The 18,848-nt window shown below is 51.8% G+C and overlaps 1 protein-coding gene across 3 annotated transcripts in view; it reads right to left on the minus strand.

Annotated features, from left to right (window-relative positions):
* Positions 1-18,848, minus strand: part of PAX5 (paired box 5) — a 139,327-nt gene that overhangs the window by 23,685 nt on the left and 96,794 nt on the right. For all 3 annotated transcript variants that reach the window (XM_080372523.1, XM_080372522.1, XM_080372524.1), the window contains one exon: positions 12,748-12,849. In XM_080372523.1, coding sequence (XP_080228649.1) covers positions 12,748-12,849 — 102 coding nt within the window. The remainder of the gene's footprint in view (positions 1-12,747; positions 12,850-18,848) is intronic.

Consider the following 18,848-nt stretch of genomic DNA (forward strand, 5'->3'; position numbering starts at 1 on the left):
TTCCCTCTCCCAGCTCCCCCCTCCAGGAGCCATCTGCCCCCTCTACCAGCCGCTGGCATGCAACCTGTTGGGACCCTGGGCAGACCTGGCAGCAAGAAGCTGCGCCGCCGGCAATGCCAAGCCCCGCCGGACACGGTCGCCGTGTGCACAGCCCCACCGCCAGCGCTGACGGCCACAGGGATGGTGAGTGGCGCCGATCTGTCGCTTGCTGCCAGTGCTCGTCCCAGCCCAGCTCGCTGCTGTCCCCAAACGCGGTCTGCATGGCTGCCCATGACCTTTGCAAAGCCCCATCTCACCCTGTGCCCCGGGAAGGCGTCATTTCATCCTGTCTGCTGTGGGCTGACCAGTTGGTAGCGCAGGTGGGACTAAAAGGAAAACTGTCCTGCAGAAAATACCAAGCTTGACAATGCAGTTTCATCCCAAATTGATGTAAAAAGTGCCAAGAAGTACCTTGTGCGATTAAATTCTCCAAACTACGTAATGGAACTGTTGCGTTTGTTTCAGATGAAAATATTGCACTCTGTGCTTCATCCTGACTTTAGCCTCTTTTCTAAGTTCAGCCTTCATCATCATAATGTAACGTGTAGTTACTGCCACGAATTACACAAGCGGTTTAGCCAGTAGAAGAAGTAGATACAACATTATGAGCCATAATAAGATAGCTACAACGTGGAAATTGTGAAGTCTGGAAATTAAGCATTTTGGTAGATTGATAAACGTACTTTGCTGCTGATGTGGAAACAGTCTTCAATTATGTGCAAACACAGGTGTGAACAAAGGTAGGAAAGTGTCTGCATGGATGAAGGAGCATCCTCCCACACTGGCATCTTCTCAGGCATCCTGCTGGTGTCCCCATCCTCGGTGACTGTGTCAGACGACACCACAGCTCCAGCTATGCTGGGTGACAGCCAGGTCCTGCCCTTTCTGCTGAGGTGTCAGCACCTTCGACAGATGGAGAAGTCTCTTGTCCTTGTGTAAACCCCCTGTGTGGATGAGCACTTCTGGCTGAGCTGCTCGAAACCTCAGCATCTCAGCTCTTCTGCCTGCAAGACCAGTTTTTCAGCTGGACTCCAGGATTCAGCCACCTCTGGACTGGGGCTTTAGCATGTCAGCAGGGTCTGCTTTCCCCCTCTGGTTCCTTCTGCCCTGGGGAGCTTGCGCAAGCTCTGAAGTACAGAGACACAGCCCCAGCAGAGATGTCACTTCTTCTTTCTGACACCAAACACAATGCAAATGAATGCCTGAGTGACAGAAGACAGATAATTTCTCACTTGATTTTCACAGCACTGCTTTGGTTTTACACCACATCCACGTTACAGTCATCCTTTTAATGCAGAGAAAAAACATGTCAGCCAGTCTCAGGTCAATCTCCAGGAGTGCGGCAGTTCAGTCCTCTGGCAGGACGGATGCTCTGCTGGCAAACATTTTGTAGCCAAAGTCATTTCCAAGTAATGCAGGCAGCTGCTTAGCCTGTCCTGATTCAGCAGAATCGGTCAAAAATTGCGCTGAGGAAGAAAACACATGATGGGGAAGGGGTGAAGGATGGAGCATCTCCTCCCACACGTGGATCCCAAGTTGATGCTTGATGACACCGTGGCTGCCGTGGCATGTGCCCAGGGGGTACCCACGGTTCCCCACACATCCCAATAGCCCAGGGCACACCTCCAGGGAGCGGGCTCCCTTCAGTAAATGTGCAAGATCAAAGACTTCTAGGGCTGAAGGAGGCTGGTAGGAGGAAGAGAAGACAGGGCCGGCATCCTCACCCTATGCCCATGCCTCTCACTGGCACAGCAGGCAGCCCTTCTCCCATGTGGGCACCGCTAATCTCACTGTGGAGTCCATGCACACCTCTCCATGTAAGTAAAATGTCCATGGATGCTTGGAAGTCATTAATTCTGACAAACCGTCCACATAGCAAACCAAGTTTTGCCGCTGCTAGCCGAGACTGATGGGACTTGGTGCATCTGCTCCTAAACAGACCTTGAGTCAGGACCAGAGTGCTGCTTTTAGTCTTTTTATGTAGGAATTAAGTGGGTTATATTTAAATTTCCCAGCTTACTCTGCAGCCAGTGCAGAGCCCGATCCCGAATCTTCTGCAGTCATAGCTGACAGATGACTTGTTCGCAAAGAAAGCGTCCCAGTGCCTTATCTGCCGCTTGAAATAAGTGAATGTATCTTTCTTTCTGGAGACTTCTCACTGCCCCGTCTGGGCTGTCCCTCTTCTCCTGGCACAGCCAGATAGCCCATGAGCAGAGCACACAGAAGACACGTCCTTGGAGGCCTTCCAACCCACACCCCTCTGGGCAGGGATTTACACCTGCCCGACATGGGTCCACACACAACAGTTTCCCAACGCCTGCACTGCTTCCTACAGTTTGACAGCCTCCACTTGAAAATGTGTTTTCAGGGGAAAGTTCTGCCATGGAAATGAGGCAGTCCTTTGAGCACCTTCCTTCACTTTTACTAAAGGCACGCCATTTTGCCTAAAACTTTTCACTTGATTTGGTTTTCTTTCCATTACCGCATTTTATTTCCTTTTGCACTGCTTGCATTACATTGCACTGCATTGCAATCTGCTTGCAATTGTCTTGGAATCTTCACTTGTTTTGATGAAGTCTCAATGTGTCCAGAAACTCCTGGAAAGAGAATACTTAATTCTCAGAATATTTCATTTCAATTTGTGCCGTAGACTGTTCTGAGCACTGGGAGTTTACCGCAGGGCAGATGTTCGACGTTCATACTGTCCGAACTGCAAGCAAACTCCCTCCAGCAACCATCACACAGAAAGCAAGCGTCAGAAAACAAGTCTACAGCCTGAATTCATAAATAATGCTATGCAGGAGCAAACCCCTGCAAAAAGACTTCTGCACAGGTCATCCCGCAGCAGCAAAGGGGAGGCTGCAGGGAGCGGGCAGCGCCTGTCTGCGGGATGTGGTCTCCAGTGTTCCCGTGGCTACATAAATGCTGGAAGCAGAAGACATCCAGTTCATTGCAGGGCAACTTGGAAAGTGCTTCCTAACACCATGAGGCTGGGCAGATACTGCCCTGAGCCAGAGACATCTTCCAGTATAAGCAGAAATCCAGGCTTGGGGTGACGCAGGAGAAGCCACCCTTCCACAGGGTGCTCAGCGTGGGCAGCAGGTCTAACAGCCAGGAGAAAAGAAACTGCATCCTCCGCAGCACCCACCATGCAACTAACCGCCAGGCAGCTGGGCTGTAGAGCTCGGATGTGACGGGAATAGAGACTCTGCTCCCCCATCACTGCCACCAGCTGCTGCCTTTGGGGTGACACCACGCGCTCCAGTGCAGCAGGAATACAGCAGCCACTTCACACTCCTGCTCGAGCTGCTTTCCACTCTGCTTACTTTGGGGATCTCAGCGCTCGCTCGTAGCCAAACACAGTTTGTCAGGAAACTGCCTGATTTGATTCTGGTGGTTGGGTTCGGCCCCCAGCATGTGAGGCACAGAGCTGCTCCGGCACCTGAACTGCCTCCGGCAGCTGTGACGGATGCTGAACACGCCAATGTGCTCAAAGCTCCAGCAACTTGCTCTTTGGAACCGCGATGCTTTTGTAATCTCCAAGTTTTTTAAACTCTGGGCACTGACGTAACACAAGGAGGCACAAGTGTAAAAAAGCTGAAGGCTTAGAAATGACAAAGCATTTTGTGTGCTCCCACGGCGTTGCTACTCCGGTCCGAGAAACCTCATCATAAGCAAGGGGCCTGAGTTCAGCCCTGCAAGCACAAGCTGATCCAGGCCAGCTCTGATCATGCTTTCCCGTCTCAGCAGCAATGGCTCAGGACATCAGGCACCTTTACCTGGCTTTTCAATGCTCTGCTTCACTAATCCAAACCTTCCCCAAATCAGAACTAACTTAGACCTCCCAGCTTTCTAATTACAATTAGCTTTTTCTTATTGTGTTTCCACCAACGGACAGATGTCAGTAACAACAAAAAAGCAGAGCAAACAGGAGGGGACCCACAGAGGGTAGAGGATGCAGCAGCGTGCCTCACCTGTGGCACACTGCGCCCTGGCTGGACACCACGTTCTCATGGCCAGCTCATTGGGGACACATCATCTGGGGAGCCACTGTCACCGCGGGTTTTGAGAGCCAGGCAGGCAATGATCTATGAGGAATTCCTTTGTAAAGCTGTTCCTGCCTTCCTGGAGGAAGAGGATGGTGGTGCAGCCTGCGGCCCCCCCGCACACAGAGGGGACGTCTGGCGGGCCCAGAGGAGACCTTAGGAGCTGCCTTGGCGGGGGGGGGCGGGGAATGGACCCTGCGTAGGGTGAGCTTTGCCAACTGGCCCCATGCTGGTCGGTTCCCAATGCCAGGCACTAACTACAGGGCTAACGCAATTAGCGATCAGAGGGCGAGCTTTTAGCGTATTTCATGTACAAGCGCCTCAGCTTTAATTTTCTGGCTCTGGATGTTTTGGGGCAGAGCCTCATGCTTGTTGCCGCTGCCAGCATGACGGGGCTCAAAACAACGGGCTTACAGGGCACAGAAGAACGTTTGGTAACATTAAAAAAAATCCCCCAAAACAGCTGAAAAAGGCTTTTTAAACTCTTGCCGTTTCTTTTATAATCACTGCGATTGCTTAAAAGCTGGGCAGCACATCAGACACGTAACACTGAATGAACCGTCAACAAGGAAACAGCCTGTCTTTTAAGCTGCTGCCAGTCTCCTTGTGGGTACCTCAGCGTGTGTTGCACACTGGCAAGGTCCTGTGATTTCCCCCCTCAGAGATGCAGGATGGTGCCCTGTGCCATCGGCTGGGCGCCCCAGCCCTCTTTTCAGGGACGGACACAGCGCTGCAGGCAGCAAAACTCCTGGTGCCAACAGCGTGCTGCTTCGCACGGTGTGACATCCTCCACAACGATGCTCTGCGAGCTCCGTAACCACAGCCAAGCCAGAAGTCCTGGGCAGGGCTCCAAAAGAAATGACCGAACAGCTCCGGCTTCCACCCCTCAGCATTAACACCCCCCACCTAAAAAAAAAAAAAAAGTGGCACTTTTTGCCACAAACCACAGGTCAGACCTGAGAATTGGCATCTCAGCAGGGCACTGCCCTGTCCCACCGGCGGACAGCATCGCTCAGCTGCCAGAGCCTCAGCCCCCGGCGCTGTCCTGGGGTGGGGAGGGGATGGTTTCAGCATCGAGGTCTGGCTGGAAACTGCCACCCCCCCCACCCCCCCCCACCCCCCCACCCCCCCCACCCCCCGGCATTGCCACGCGCGGCTGCCGGCTGACGCGACTGATTGATTTGACTGAAGGTAGCCAAACTGTCACTCAGGAGGTGCCCCCTTGGTACCTCTTCTGGATGGATCTACTTGAGGGTGGGCTTGCCCGAGCCGCTCCTGTCAGGGATTTCAAAGGGAACAAGCGGCTGAATGCGGATCTGACAGCTCGGCCGAATTAGGGCTATTTGCATGCTAATTTCCACCGTGCTTAACTCACTGGCAGACCTAGAGCGAGAAGCAGCCTCTGCATGTTTGGAACAATGCTTGACTGATCTAGCTGCGTTAACGAGCAAATTATGGTAATTTTGTTATTACAAATGCATAGAAATTTCCAAAGAGTGGAGCAATACAATATGTTTTCTCTCCTCCTCCTCACTCCTAAATACAGACCCTTTTGTTTATACACACTTTGCCTTGCTTACTTATGTTTAGATAGGCACAGCATCTCACCTCGACAGGAGGAGGCAGAAATTGTGGCTGGAGCAGAGGGAGCCTGCAGTGCAGACAGGACTGGCTTTGCTGTGCACGGGACACTTCGGACTGCATCCTCAGCTGGTGTAAAGCTGGTGTAAAATCCTCAGCAGCACAGAGCCATGGCAGTCGGGGGTCAGGGCTAACTGACCCCAGTTGAGGATCGGGTCGTAAGAGGAAGGCGGGTTTGGGAACAGAAGATCCAGAGTCTGTTGGCTTCCCAACATTTCACCTTCTTGCCCTCTCTAGTGTAATTTCTAAATCAATTTAATGAAATAATAGCTGACAGCATCATATTGAAAACAATATAAATTTTATCTATATTCTGCGCGAGCATGGTAATTACATTCCAGAGAGATGAACAGCAAAACATTTCTCCAGGCTTCCAAGATGCCAGCAGAGCCTCATTCAAAATGTACATGAGCAGTGGATAAATGCATACCATTTACTTAACTGCTTCATTATTAATTAAGGGAATCATTTGTCAGTTGATTTGCAATGTGGTATTGCCCCCAGATATTCACTTGCTCCATCATATGTGATGAAACTTCTCCAGGATTTGCCTTCCAAGATTACAGGAGGGTGGGGAGGCACCTTTGTGGAGCAGCCATAGACCTGTGGAAAAAGCAGCAAATCTGCTTAACCAGAGAACGCCAAATGTCACTATTTCTGCCTTTGGCAGCAGGTCTTCTGGCTGTGCTGGTGGAAGCCATGGGTGCTTTTGTGTCCATCTCTGGAGGGTGAAGGCATTTTAGGGGCAGGCACTGGGTGGTGATACTGGCACAAAAAAAGTCAGTGCCCATAATCCCAGCAGAGATGCACATCCCTGCCATAACAGCAGCATGAAGCAGGCAGAACAGATGGCAAATGGACCGAGGAAGCACCTCCAGGCTCCAAGGAGGTAACTTGCAAACTTTCCACTTCACCAAAGAAATGTAACGGTTTCTCTCTCACTTGCTTTAGCTCCTAGCATAAAAGGCCTGATTCTCCTTTCCCTTTCAGTGGCCACAACGGCATCACTGTGCAAGTAACCAAGTGGTTCCGGCTTTACGCTGTACGTTGGAGGACGACCCGGTTTGGGCTGTGCCACTGGTGCCCTCCGTCGTCCCACGTACTGCGATTTGCTTTCTCTGCCACTGTTTTGAAGCGGTTTACCTCCCAGCTGCCTCGCTTTCGGTTACCACGCTGCTGCACATCAGTAATTTGTAGATCAGTGGATTACAAAACACTGTTGCAAAACTTTGGGAGAGTCGGAATAAACAACAGAAATGCACCACAGTAATCATGAATGAAGTTTTTGGTGTGCCAGGGGAACTGAATCCCACCAATCCCTACAGGCTTTGTTTGGGAGGTCCCACAGTCTAACTGTTGCCTCCAGACTCCCACCAGGACACCAGGCTCACGTTTCTGCCCCCCCTGCACCTCTTGCTGCAGGCTGGTTCTCAAGCAGGCTGAGGGAGAGTGCTGGCCCTTGCTGGCTCTGGTGGGAGGAACAGCCCCAACAGGGAGAGGTCACGCAACTTCACTTCTCCTCCACATTTAATACCTGCTAGCCACAAGGGGAAAAAAATGCATTTGAAAACCACGTTTCGTTTCCCAACATCATCTCCTGCTTTGCACGTTAGAACTACCATCTCCTCCTAGACAAAAGATTGCTAATGACACCGTTGCTTTCTTTTATGCTTTTCTTTTCAAAGCCCAGTTTTGAATGTCACTGTTTTCAGGTCCCTTTAGTTGGGTAATTGCACATAGACTTCATATAAAGGAAATTCATTTGTTCAGGGTCACTGCATGGTTTTTCATTAAAAACAAATTACCGGTGTTCAGAAAGGACATCTGGGTTTCGAGAGTCCCATTAATGACTATATTTTCAGCATCACTATTCCGGACAGTCTACCCTTTCCTGTCACCCAGCAAGCAGGGCCTGCCAGGAGAGGAGGGGACAGGGCAAGTGACAGTCCCTGGGAGGGGAGAATGAGTGGCAGGGCGGGGGCTCCATCCCTAGAGACAGGGAGAAGGAAGAAGGGGGAAAACAAACCAACAGGCAGCAGGGGCTGCTGTCCATCCCAGCACATCTAACACAAGAAATGAAATTAAGTATTTAAGTGAACGATAATGGCTCCTTGAGCACAACCTTTTTCCAGTTCAGTTGCGGCACCGTGAGCCTGACAGAGAGGGCAAGCAGATGCTGAAGCCTGACAGGGGCATGGTTTGCCCAAGGTCTCTCAGCTGTGGGAACCACCATAAGCCCCCCCCCGCCCCGACCCTTAGCAGGGACCCAAACAAGACACAGCTGCTGAGACAGTGGTCCGCAGAGCAAGCATGCAAGCTGCAGCTCCAGCACCACTCCTCCTGTCTTCCCCTCTGTGCCCTTGCCGATGGACACCATCTTCCCAACACACGGCAGGACACAGACCTTCAGACATTTTCAGGAGCACTCCCAACAAATAGTGATCCACGCAGCAAGACTTGACTTGGCACTGGAAATAGGCTGGTGGTGTGTGGAACAACAGAGGACCAAGAAAAGACCCCAGGCAAGCAGCGCCGGTCCCCATCACCATGCCAGCCCCAGCCAGCAATGCACCAGAGCCTAGGCAGGAGGAGAAGCAATGCTGGAAAGAAGGTCTGGCCTCCCAAAGGCAAGAGAAATATGGTAATGGCGTTCTATCCATGACTAGCAGACCGTCACTCTAGCAGCTGTGCTCCCTTTCAAATGCTTCAAAAGCTGGGTCACTCACGTAGGCCACGGAGCACAATCCCTGCAAATACTGCGTTTCCCAGCGATGCGCTCCCAAGTGGCTGCTGCTAGGCTCCTAAAGCCAAATCTGCAGATATGAGGTGGTACAGGGAGCGAAGAGAGCAGAAGCTGCAAGCAGAAGAGAGCATCACCTCCGTTAGAAGAGCCAAAGAGCCCTGGGACACCTGTTTGGAAAGGAGTAAGCAAAACCTAGTGGCACTAGGCTCCGGGCTGCAAGTACTGGACGGGATGAGAAGATGCAGTTTGCACCTGCCCGCTCTTCCCAGGAGACAAAGGGAAGGCTGCTGGGAAAACACTGCTCTGTGTTTCTAAAGAGACAGAACCTTAGGGGCACAATCACAGTGTGAAGAAATAATAACAATAATACCAAATTATTGGAGATAATTTTCCATATACAGCGTCTCATTAACCTGTGGGATCCTGTGCACTGAGGTGGTACTGAGACCACAAACCTAGCAGGAATCAATAGTGCATTAAACCTGTAAATAGATAATGAGAACATACAGAGAGCTACACTAGACAAAATAAACATTTACAAGGGATACAAACACTCATGCTTCAAGGCATGAGCCACTACATGATGAGTAGTAAAGTTTCCACTTTGGGCAAGATGCTCCAGGACCTGCTGCAGCCCTAGCCACAGGCTAGGTGATGACGGTGGGCAGCAGTGGCTGTTACCAGGACCCCCACGGATTCACACGACAGATGCCACATGATGTTGTCCATCTCCTGCCTGCTCTCAACACGTCCAGGGGTATTTACCAACAGTCACCGATTTTCTACCGGGTCCAGCTGCCAGGAGAGGCCCCTGACCATACCCTGCAGAGCCACACGTGCCACCCACATCCAGCTGGGAGCATGGCATTGACCACCACCTCCAAGCCCGATCTCCCAACCAGTTGTTTTCCCATCTATGTGCCCATGCATCCCCACCGCCGCATTTCACTTGTGCCCTGTGCTGTCAGAGCACTGTGGTCTGTGGGAACCACAGCGCATCCTTGGAGAGCTCCTCTCCAGTCACCTTTAAGGGGTGACAGCCACCAAAAGGTGGCAGGAGAAGCGTGCAGGGTCAGTGACCTGCAGAGGGAACACGTTTACGGGAGCCTCAAGCTCTCAGTTTGTAAAGCTCTGGACTGCACTCAAACCCACACTGTTTGTTTAGTTGGTTCCTTCAGAGAGATTAATTTATTCTCTGGGACAGGGCAGACATCCACAAACTACAAAAAAAAAACCAAACAAAAAAAACCCAAGAAAATTATTGTTGATATGCAAGTCCCTGTTCTTGCAGGGAAGGAAGGGAGGAGACACAACAGCATGGACCAGGTGCCCCCAGATGCAGCGGGGACAGGTCCTTGGGCATGTCTTTGCCTGCAGGAGAGGCAGGGAAGGACCCAGGGCCGGCTGGGGGAGAAGCCTCTCCTGTTCACACAGAACAGCAGGGGGGTTGGAGAAGAGATAAGCACAGAGCAACACACTGAATCCACACAGCTCCCACTTCCAGCTTGGAGATGTCAGGGAGCTGGATGGTGTCCCCTGCCCTGCCGGCATGCAGCAGATCCCCAGCAAATGTGGGACAAACAGCAGCAGCATGGCAAGGGACGGGTTTGCTCGCTGAAGCACAAGCAATGGCAGCAGCAACAAGCACGCAACAAAACACTGCCTATGTCTTATCATGTATACATTTCTCCCATGTCTCCGAGCACTTAACTCACACAATCACTTAATTACGAGCAGAAATTTATGGCTAATGATTAAGAATCTTATCAAGGAAGCACACTTCCAGCAAGAAGCTCCAAAAACTATTGACAAGGCAGCAGTAGGTTGTGAAACAAATACCTGAGACCCGGTACGACAAACGCGCACCCTTGCTCAGGCACGGTGATTTTGGAACAAGTAAGGATGTGCCAACGGCACCAGACTGGATCCGTCACCAGCTTCACAGTCAGTCCCTCAAGGACTGTGTGCTTTCCCTAGCAAGGCTCTGAAGCTGGTCCTGCAAAGGACAGGAGTCAAAGAAGGATGAAGAAGGTATTTTGGATGCTAGTTAGCAAATTCTCGCTTAAATGAGAAGAAGAACCTACAGGAATTGCAGCTGACCTTCACACTAGCTGGAGCAGAAGGTTGTTATTAAAGGAACCAGTGAGAGGAACAGTGCAGTTATTCAATATAATGGGTCACACAAGCCTATGTGTAGTTAAAAATAAAATCTATTACCCGGGAAAATCGGCTCAGATGACTCCGCATCACCGAACCTTCACTGCACCTCCTCTGCCTGAGCACTGCCAAACCCCACATCCTGCAGTTTTGCCATCCCACCCCAAAAAAAGAAGCAAGAGCAAGTATTCCCCTTAGCTGGGGAAGGGACTGGGGCTCACAGCCGTATTTTCAGTGAAAGGTGCTCTGAAGGAAGGCGGTAGATTCCCGCAAGGTTTATACAAGCCTCTAAATCTCCACCTTTGTCAGGAATGATGTGTCCAACGCTTCCAGGTGTTCACTCTCAGCAGGAGGATGCCCCTGGAGAGAGGGAGGGTTCAGGGCATCGGTGAAGGACAAGCCCAAGAGGGACCGGGGTGGGTGGAAGAGGAGGGAGCGGGACATCTGTCCCTCCCCGGGACACAGACACGACCAACCAAGCCTGCTGCTCCTCATGCTTTAAGGTATGATCACAGCTTGTGGTCACGCTGAAGAGTTCAGGCAAGTCCAGTTCTTCACCTGGCATGAGAAGTTGGATGTGCCATCACAGTCAGGCAGGCCTGGCCAAGGGCGGAAAGATTGTACCAGTCACGGTGTCTGTACGTGTGTGTCCACAAGAAATGGCATGAAACCAGGACCAAACCTCATGCTCTTTTCAAACAAGGCTTGCTTTCAGGTGTTCACTTGTTATTCTCACATCTCACCAACTGCATCTGATACCCTTTCAGCGGCTCCAAATGATGTTACATTTTATGGGTAAAAACTGGTTTCAATACAACCTTTGATGGAACTTCTGTAGCCAGTTTCTAACTCTAACACACACATAAAATAGCTGGGTTTTTTTTTCTTAACTTCTTAGCAAACTGGTAGAACTCCATTTGTGGAACATAATCAAGACTGGTAGCAAAGGTCAACCCTGAAAGAGCCTGGACACCGAATCACCATCACCCACTTTGCTGAGTACTTTTCTCTAAATCACCAACTCCTGGAGCCATGCAATTACAACTGAAATCCCCCTTTGGAGGATTCTCCTCAGTACTCCTCTGACCTCGCTGACTCCAAAGAGCTGGCTCAAATGTCCTGAAGGGTTTGGAAAGCAACAGGGGAAAAGAAAAGAGTATCCCCAAGTTATCACCGCTTTTCAAATCATCTGATACTTAGGGGGCCAGATCCATGACTTTTGACATCAGAATACTGCCCTCCCTCACAGCCAGCAGTGCCTGCCACGTCTAAACCAGAGGCGGCAAAGCTTGGGGACAACGCCCAGCGGTTCTTTCAAGCTGAAATAAATCTGCTGATTTCCAGTAGTACCTGACCTCCAGCACCCAGGCAGGAGCAAGCCCCGCTCAGTGCTCCCACCACCACCTTGATGTTGCCGTCCCAGCCTGGGCTGCATGCAGATCCACAGCAGACACCGATGAAGCTTGCACCGATGCTGTTCCGTGGTGCCAGCAGACCCCGCTGTGCCTGCACACCCTCTGCTCCTGCTGGCCACCAGCCAGCTCATGCCATGTGGCACTTCTGACTGCGGGGCTCCAAAAGGGGAAGGAAATCACAGAAATACAGTTGTCCTGAGGACAACTCAAGTGTTCGCCAGGAGTCAGGTGGGTGGGCGCAGTTTTGCACAGAGAAACGTGGAGATTAGGACAAGTCCACCCCCCAAGGGCCAGCGACCTGAGCAGGGGGACAGCACGGAGCCACACAGCACGGTTGGAGAAACAGGTAGGTTAGAGCAAAGCCTGTGTCAAACAGGAAGAGCCAGGCATGGTCCAAAAGGGAGCAAACCCCAGGCGAGGCTGGGGGCTCCTTCAGCATCCCAGTGCAAAAGATTTGCCTTGGCTGTCTCCAGGCTGGATAACCTCCGGTGCTGGGGAGCCTGGTTTTCCTTCCTTCAGGCCTGCTTTGCACCTTCCCTTCCCCTCTTGCACTGTGGCTTCTGCCTCGTGCTCACCTCGGCGCAGAGCATCCACAGCATGCCACGCTTTCCTCCTGAAACGCTGTTGAAAATTTTTTCTTTGCCCTCTTTTTTTTTTTTTTTCTTTTTTTTTTTTTCTTTCCCCCACTCCTGTTTTGAAGACTCACCAGGCACCATTCCCGTCAGCGCTGGAGCGGAATAGCTGCCCTGTCCGGCAGGAGGGACGTGCGGAGGGTATCCTGGGAGGGTTGTGCTTGCCAGCTCACGACCTGAGGAATCAAACCAACAAATCACCACGTGAGCATCGCGACGAGCGGACACGGTTTTACATCTCCCCGAGCGCCCAGAACACAGCCATGCATTTGTCATCACTGCTCTGTGAGGACCAGCATGGGATTTCCAGCCTGGCAGGGAGGGCAGGCAGTTTTGCTTTCTCTACGAGCTGCCACAAAGCTCTGACGAAGTGAGAGATGGGAAGGGGAAGAGCAGAGCTCTGCAGGGAGAGGAATGTGCCGGCCTGAACTCTGGCTGCTCGCCCCTATTCCCAAGTTCCTCCAAAGCTCAGATTTATAAAGTCAGAAACAGCAAAATGTGCAGTAACACTGATCTTAATGACACTTCCCTAGAAAACTCTCCAGAAAATCACAGTGCATGGGCTGATGTTTGGCAGAGATCTAAATGCAGTGCAGGACATAAGTGTTTTTATCTCTTACTAAAGCAATTAACAAAAAAGAACAAACACAGGACACTGAGATGCAAAGACAGTTTCAAATACAGTTTGCTGTGGTGCCAGTGGTGCCAGCAGAAGGGTCAGATCTGTAGACACAGCCACAGTAAGCCTTTACTTAAGACCCCGCAAACATATTTTTACTCAAGTACCCACAGGTCTTCCATAGAAATATTCCTGCAGAAAGTAGGCAGTGGGGTGCCCCCATCTCCCTCTGACACTGGGCCAGGGGTCTGGGGTGCCCTCTCTTCACCCCTCCCCCAGGCACAGCTCCCAGCACCGTCCACAACTCATCGCTGCCAGCAGAGCAAAAACAAGAGATGCAGACGGTGCAAATTGCAAAGGGCGGCAGAAGTAACATCCTGACGCTGTCTGGACCCTGGTCCCGCGTGGGGGTCCCACGATAGCCACTGTCCCCACAGACTGCCGCTGCCGCAGCACGATTTTGGGGAAACTGCTGTCTTCTGTGGCCACAGATGGCCCAGCAGGAGAAAAGGATGCTCCTGCAATCCCATCAGGGAGGATCCATCCCTCATCACAGGAGGAATCCTAGAGCCCTCCCAGAGCATCCTTGGGAAGATCCCTTATCTAAGGACAAGCTGCCTTCAAAGGGCACCGGAGCATCTGCTCCGGGACACCACGGCTGGGATTGCAGCTGGATGCAGGCACTGTTAACTCCTCCTGGTGAGAACCACACACAGTGCCCAGGCCACTGCTTTGCTACGGGGATCTGCCTGACCCACCGCCTGGCAAGGGAACGGTGCTGCCAGCACCTCTGTCCTCCTGCCAAGCGGCTGCTCCAGAGGCCAGGAGGAGGGAGGGGACCCTCATGACAGGGTATGGCCCTCCCTGGCTAAACCGCAGGCTCAGAGGCAGAGGCACAGCAGCAGCACCAAGCTCTGAAAAGGTGGGTGTGCACATCAGGTAAGAGAAAGGGACTCTGAGCTGCAGGGAGCCCCCGGCCCTTGCCCGAAGGATGCATCCCTGCTCCTCTGTCCCCTGCATGGCAGGGACCACTCGGGCTGCTGGCCTGGAATGCTGTTGGCCCAAAACAGCTCGTCAGCCTGGCAAAAAAAATCACTGTGAGCGCAGGTTCCTTCACCAAAACGCGGCATGTCAGATCAACAATAAAAGTTATGTGACTGTTGATTTTAACACCAGCGACAAGAAGAAACGCACAGATTCTTGCAATTAAATTGCTGTCATGGTTTAACCCCGGCCAGCAACCAAGCACCATGCAGCAGCTTGCTCGCTGCCCCCGACCTGGAGGGGTGGGGAGGAGAATCAGAAAGGAATGTAAAACTCGCGGGTTGAGATAAGAACAATTCAGTAATTTAAACAGAATAAAAAGGTAAGAACAACAATAATAACAATAATAACAGTAACAACGATTATGACGGAAAGGTGAAGAGGGTAAAATCCAAAGGAGAAGGGAGAAAGGAAAACAAGTGATGCACAGGACAACTGCTCACCACCCGCTGACAGATGACCAGCCAGTTCCCGAGCAACAATCCCCCCCCACCCCAGTAACCCTCCAAGTCCATACACCAAGCACAATGTCCCATGGTGTGGAATATCCCTTTGGCTGGTTCAGGTCACCTGTCCTGGCTGTGTCCCCACCCTGTGCCCCCTCAGCCCTCTGGCTGGCAGGGCCCAAGAAACCAAAAAAGTCCTTGACTTAGTATAAACGTCACCCAGCAACAATTAAAAACATCAGCACATTATCCACACTGTTCTCACATCAGAGCCAAAACGCAGCACTGTACTAGCTAGTAAGCAGAAAGTTAACTCCATCCCAGCCGAAACCAGGACAATTGTTTTCTGTAGGCACTGGATTTTATGCTAGTGTTTTTTTTCAAGTCTCTAGAGCTCGAAGGAGTTGAAACTAAATGTTTTCCCACAAGCAAAACCCACTTTTTAACTGTTTTGGTTGGCAGAGATTTTGAGCCGTGATTTCATTTTGAACTGATCTAAAAATAAAATTTTAACTTTTTTTTTTTCGTTATCATCAAAGAAATGAGACCTCATCTGATGAGACAAGAGACAGAAATGCGAGTTACTGCAAATTGCTGCTCACCACCCCCGGGTCATGGCCACGAAGGCCGCTTTCCCCACTGCCCCCATCAGATGAAGAGGTCCATGCCGAAATGCTCCGGCAGCGTCTGGCACACAGGCATCGCTGCCGTGATCTCTCAGCACATGCCCCACTTTCCTTGGCGCTCTTCATCCACAAATTGGGATGTGTGCCGTTCCTCTCAGGCCCTTCCTACAGAATATTTATGGTGCATCCACATCCTGAAAGAATTTAAGGTTCAAAACAATTGATTAATTTGCTCTCCAGTTCTGGGGGAAGCCAGATCCCTTACGGAAGGGCATCATGAATTCTAATTATTCAACGCAGGCAGAAAATGGCTCTTTTAGATTAAAATGCTCTCCCCTCATCACTGCCCTGCTTCTTTTTCTCCCGCACAAAATTAAACTCTGAGCATGTCACCTCTACAGCCTGGGGACGGCAAAAGTATCTGCCATCTACTTCAAGTTGACCACAGAAGCAATGTTCATCCCCAGCTCTGGCAGGGAGTCCTTGACGAAGGGCTGCCTCTGACACAGAAGAGCATCTCACAGCCTGACCTCCGCGCTGGTACCCCACCCAGGACACCAAGAAGGGACACCACCGTTCTGCCCTTCCTCAGTGGCCGGTGTCACTGTGGAAAGCCGAACGCCTTGTCACCCAAAGGTGCCAAGGTCGGTGGGCAAGCTCCCTCTGCTCCTGACTTGTCCCACATTGACCATTCCTCACTTTCCAATAGCTATTAAAAAAAAAAAAAAAACCACATTGCCCTGCAATTTTTTTCAGCGTACTGAAATATTACAACATTTTTCGCTTTCTCCAAAGCCACTGTCACATCCAGCACAGTTAAGATCATTGCCGAGGGCACTGAGCTGTGTAGCCACCACTGGTGACACCAAGGAACGTAGGATCTCAGCTCCGCCATAAATCAAGTTCAACATCACTCATGGTCTTTCCACAGCTCTGGTCTGGTTTCCATCACACCCCATTTTCAAATTAAACATTCTGGAACCCGCCGACAAATGTTTGGGCCAAAGGTGACCAAGGGCACAGCTGCAAGTGCTGCAACCCCACCTCGTCCTCTCAATTGTATCCAATGTGCTTTCTCTAAAAAAAGGAGTGGAGCACCCCCATCCTCTATGAGATTTCCCTCCAATATTGGCAAGCTTCAATGGCACCGAAATAACTGATTTCAGAGAAACAATAATAACGCTGGCACAAAGAGAGGATGAGAAGCAGTATCCGTGCCAAGGTGCTCCCACTCTACTCATGCAGGGAAAGCAGCCAAGAGGTCATGAACATCTTTGTTTCAGCAGCGAGCCACAGAGACATGGAGACCAAGGTCCTTCCAGACACACTTTCTTTGGTCTGGGATTTTTAAGGTTATTTTAGATGCGTAAAGTTGGAAGATGGGGCACAAGTGGCTGCAGGCAGAGCTGCCTCCCTCCTTGCCTTGCTGGGCTGGTGCTGTGTGGGACAGAGCAGCTCAGCTGCCAGCTCCAGCCTACGGAGAAGCTCAGCTGGAGCACAGTATAGCATGATTTCCCAAGAACCTCTGCCAACGCTACGAGGCCACGGCTTAAAGCTTCAGGTACCCAAATACCTTGCAGAGTCTTGCCTGGTAGCCCCAGCAGCACTGGTACCTTCAGTAGTATCTGCTGGCATGCCTCCATGATGGGACCAAGGAGACCCTGGCTTGTCCTTCAGCCTGCCACCTCCTCCAGGCCACTTCGCTGAGCTCCTCCCCGGGAAAAGTACGTCCAAGGTGTGCACCAGCAAGGCAGCTCCGACTCATCATTCGTCCAGCCTCCAGAGGAGAAATGTCTTAGGGGAGAGGGTCGAGACGCAAGGGAGGTTTTGTTCAAAATACACACCATTTACCATGCTTGTGCTACCAAAGGCAGAGCAGGTCCACGTTCTTCAAGCACAATATGGTGAGACTGGCAGTGTCCTTCCCAGGATGGGAAGAACGTCCTTTCCCCCATCACGACCAGGTCCTGATAAAACTGTCTCTTCCCGTAAGTGACCTTGCCACATAGATGCTTCCACCACACCAACAGGGTAAAGCTCTATCCCTTTGCCTTCAGCAGCACCTGGCTGCAAAGGCCAGCACGTGAGTACCTGGAGCCTTCAGCCGGAGTCAACGTGCTCCGGAGGCTCCCAAGAGCATTTGAGCAGTCAGGTGTGATGCTGAGGAGATGGGCTGCCACCACATGAACGTGGCGGGCTGCTGGTGCCACATGGCACACCACTTTCTTGCGGCACCCTACTTCAACAAGCCAAAGTGCACCGTTCACCAGGACAGCAACTAAGCCAGAGCCTGGATGATGGAGACAGGATAAAAATAGTAATGACATGAGAAGCGGTCTATGGAGAGAAAACGGGAGTACAGGATTATCTGCGCTCCACAACTTGCCACAGCATCACACAGATAGCAGCAGATAACCCATCTTTGAAAAGCAAAGATGCAGCGCGGAAGAGACCTGAGGTCAAGACGACTGCACAGGGTTGAAGTACTGCTACAGACAAGCTGCTGTCCCTCTCCAAGCCTCACTCAGCCTTTGCACCTCTCCAATGGAGAAGAAGGTTCGCCGCTTCTTCGGCGAGTTGCTGTTGGGTCTGAGGGTTTGAAAGTGCTGCAGCATGGAAAGAGACGTCATACTTGGAACACTTTTCTCACCCAATTGTGCAACGAGGACAGCCTGGCTACACAGCCCCTCCAGTGGGCAATTAGCAGGGAGCGATTCTCAGCGTTGCCTTGAGATGGTGTGGAGCTGCACAGGGAACACGGGAACAGGCACAGGTCCAGGCATGGGCACCACACTTCCATGAAGAAGTTCCCAACTGTCCATGCCATGGAGCCAAGGCTCCCCCAAGGGTCCAAGGAGCCAAAACACTTTGCCTGCAAGACGGTGCCTCTGCACCGCACCCGCGCTGAAATATTACAAGGGTTACAACACCCGGTTCTCCCGCTCCAAGGAAAGCACTCGGCCTGGAGTCCCAGCTCTCTGCAAAGCCCCAGCAAGTCTGGATGCAGCCACTGCTCCCTTTAGGGAGCTGCCGGTGCCACTGGGATCACATGCTCCTCTGGGTCTTCCCAGTGCAGAACCAGCACAGCAAAGCTCCCAGGGTTTCCCAGTGCAGGACCAGTGCAGCAGAGCTCCCGTGCCTGCTGCATGCCACAGTGCATGTACATGGCAGGGCTGCCTGCAGACAGGCTCCACGCTGAAGGAGCACATCCAGCTGAAAACCCCTGCTACCGTGCCAGCTGGAGCCACCTGGGGAGGGGCTGGGGACCACGGAGCTGGACAGTAAAGGTACCCCATGGGATGGGGGAGCACCGCCACCCTGGCTGGCATCGGGGGGAGGGGAGCAAATGCCTCTGTTACAAATGCTCCCGCACATATACAAGCACGGCAAGCTCACCGAGGGGATGAAAAGTTGCACATCCCTTCCAGTCTTAGGCGTAC

The sequence above is a fragment of the Falco punctatus genome (assembly GCF_963210335.1).
Source record: "Falco punctatus genome assembly, chromosome: Z".
In the NCBI taxonomy this organism is placed as follows: Eukaryota; Metazoa; Chordata; class Aves; order Falconiformes; family Falconidae; genus Falco; species Falco punctatus.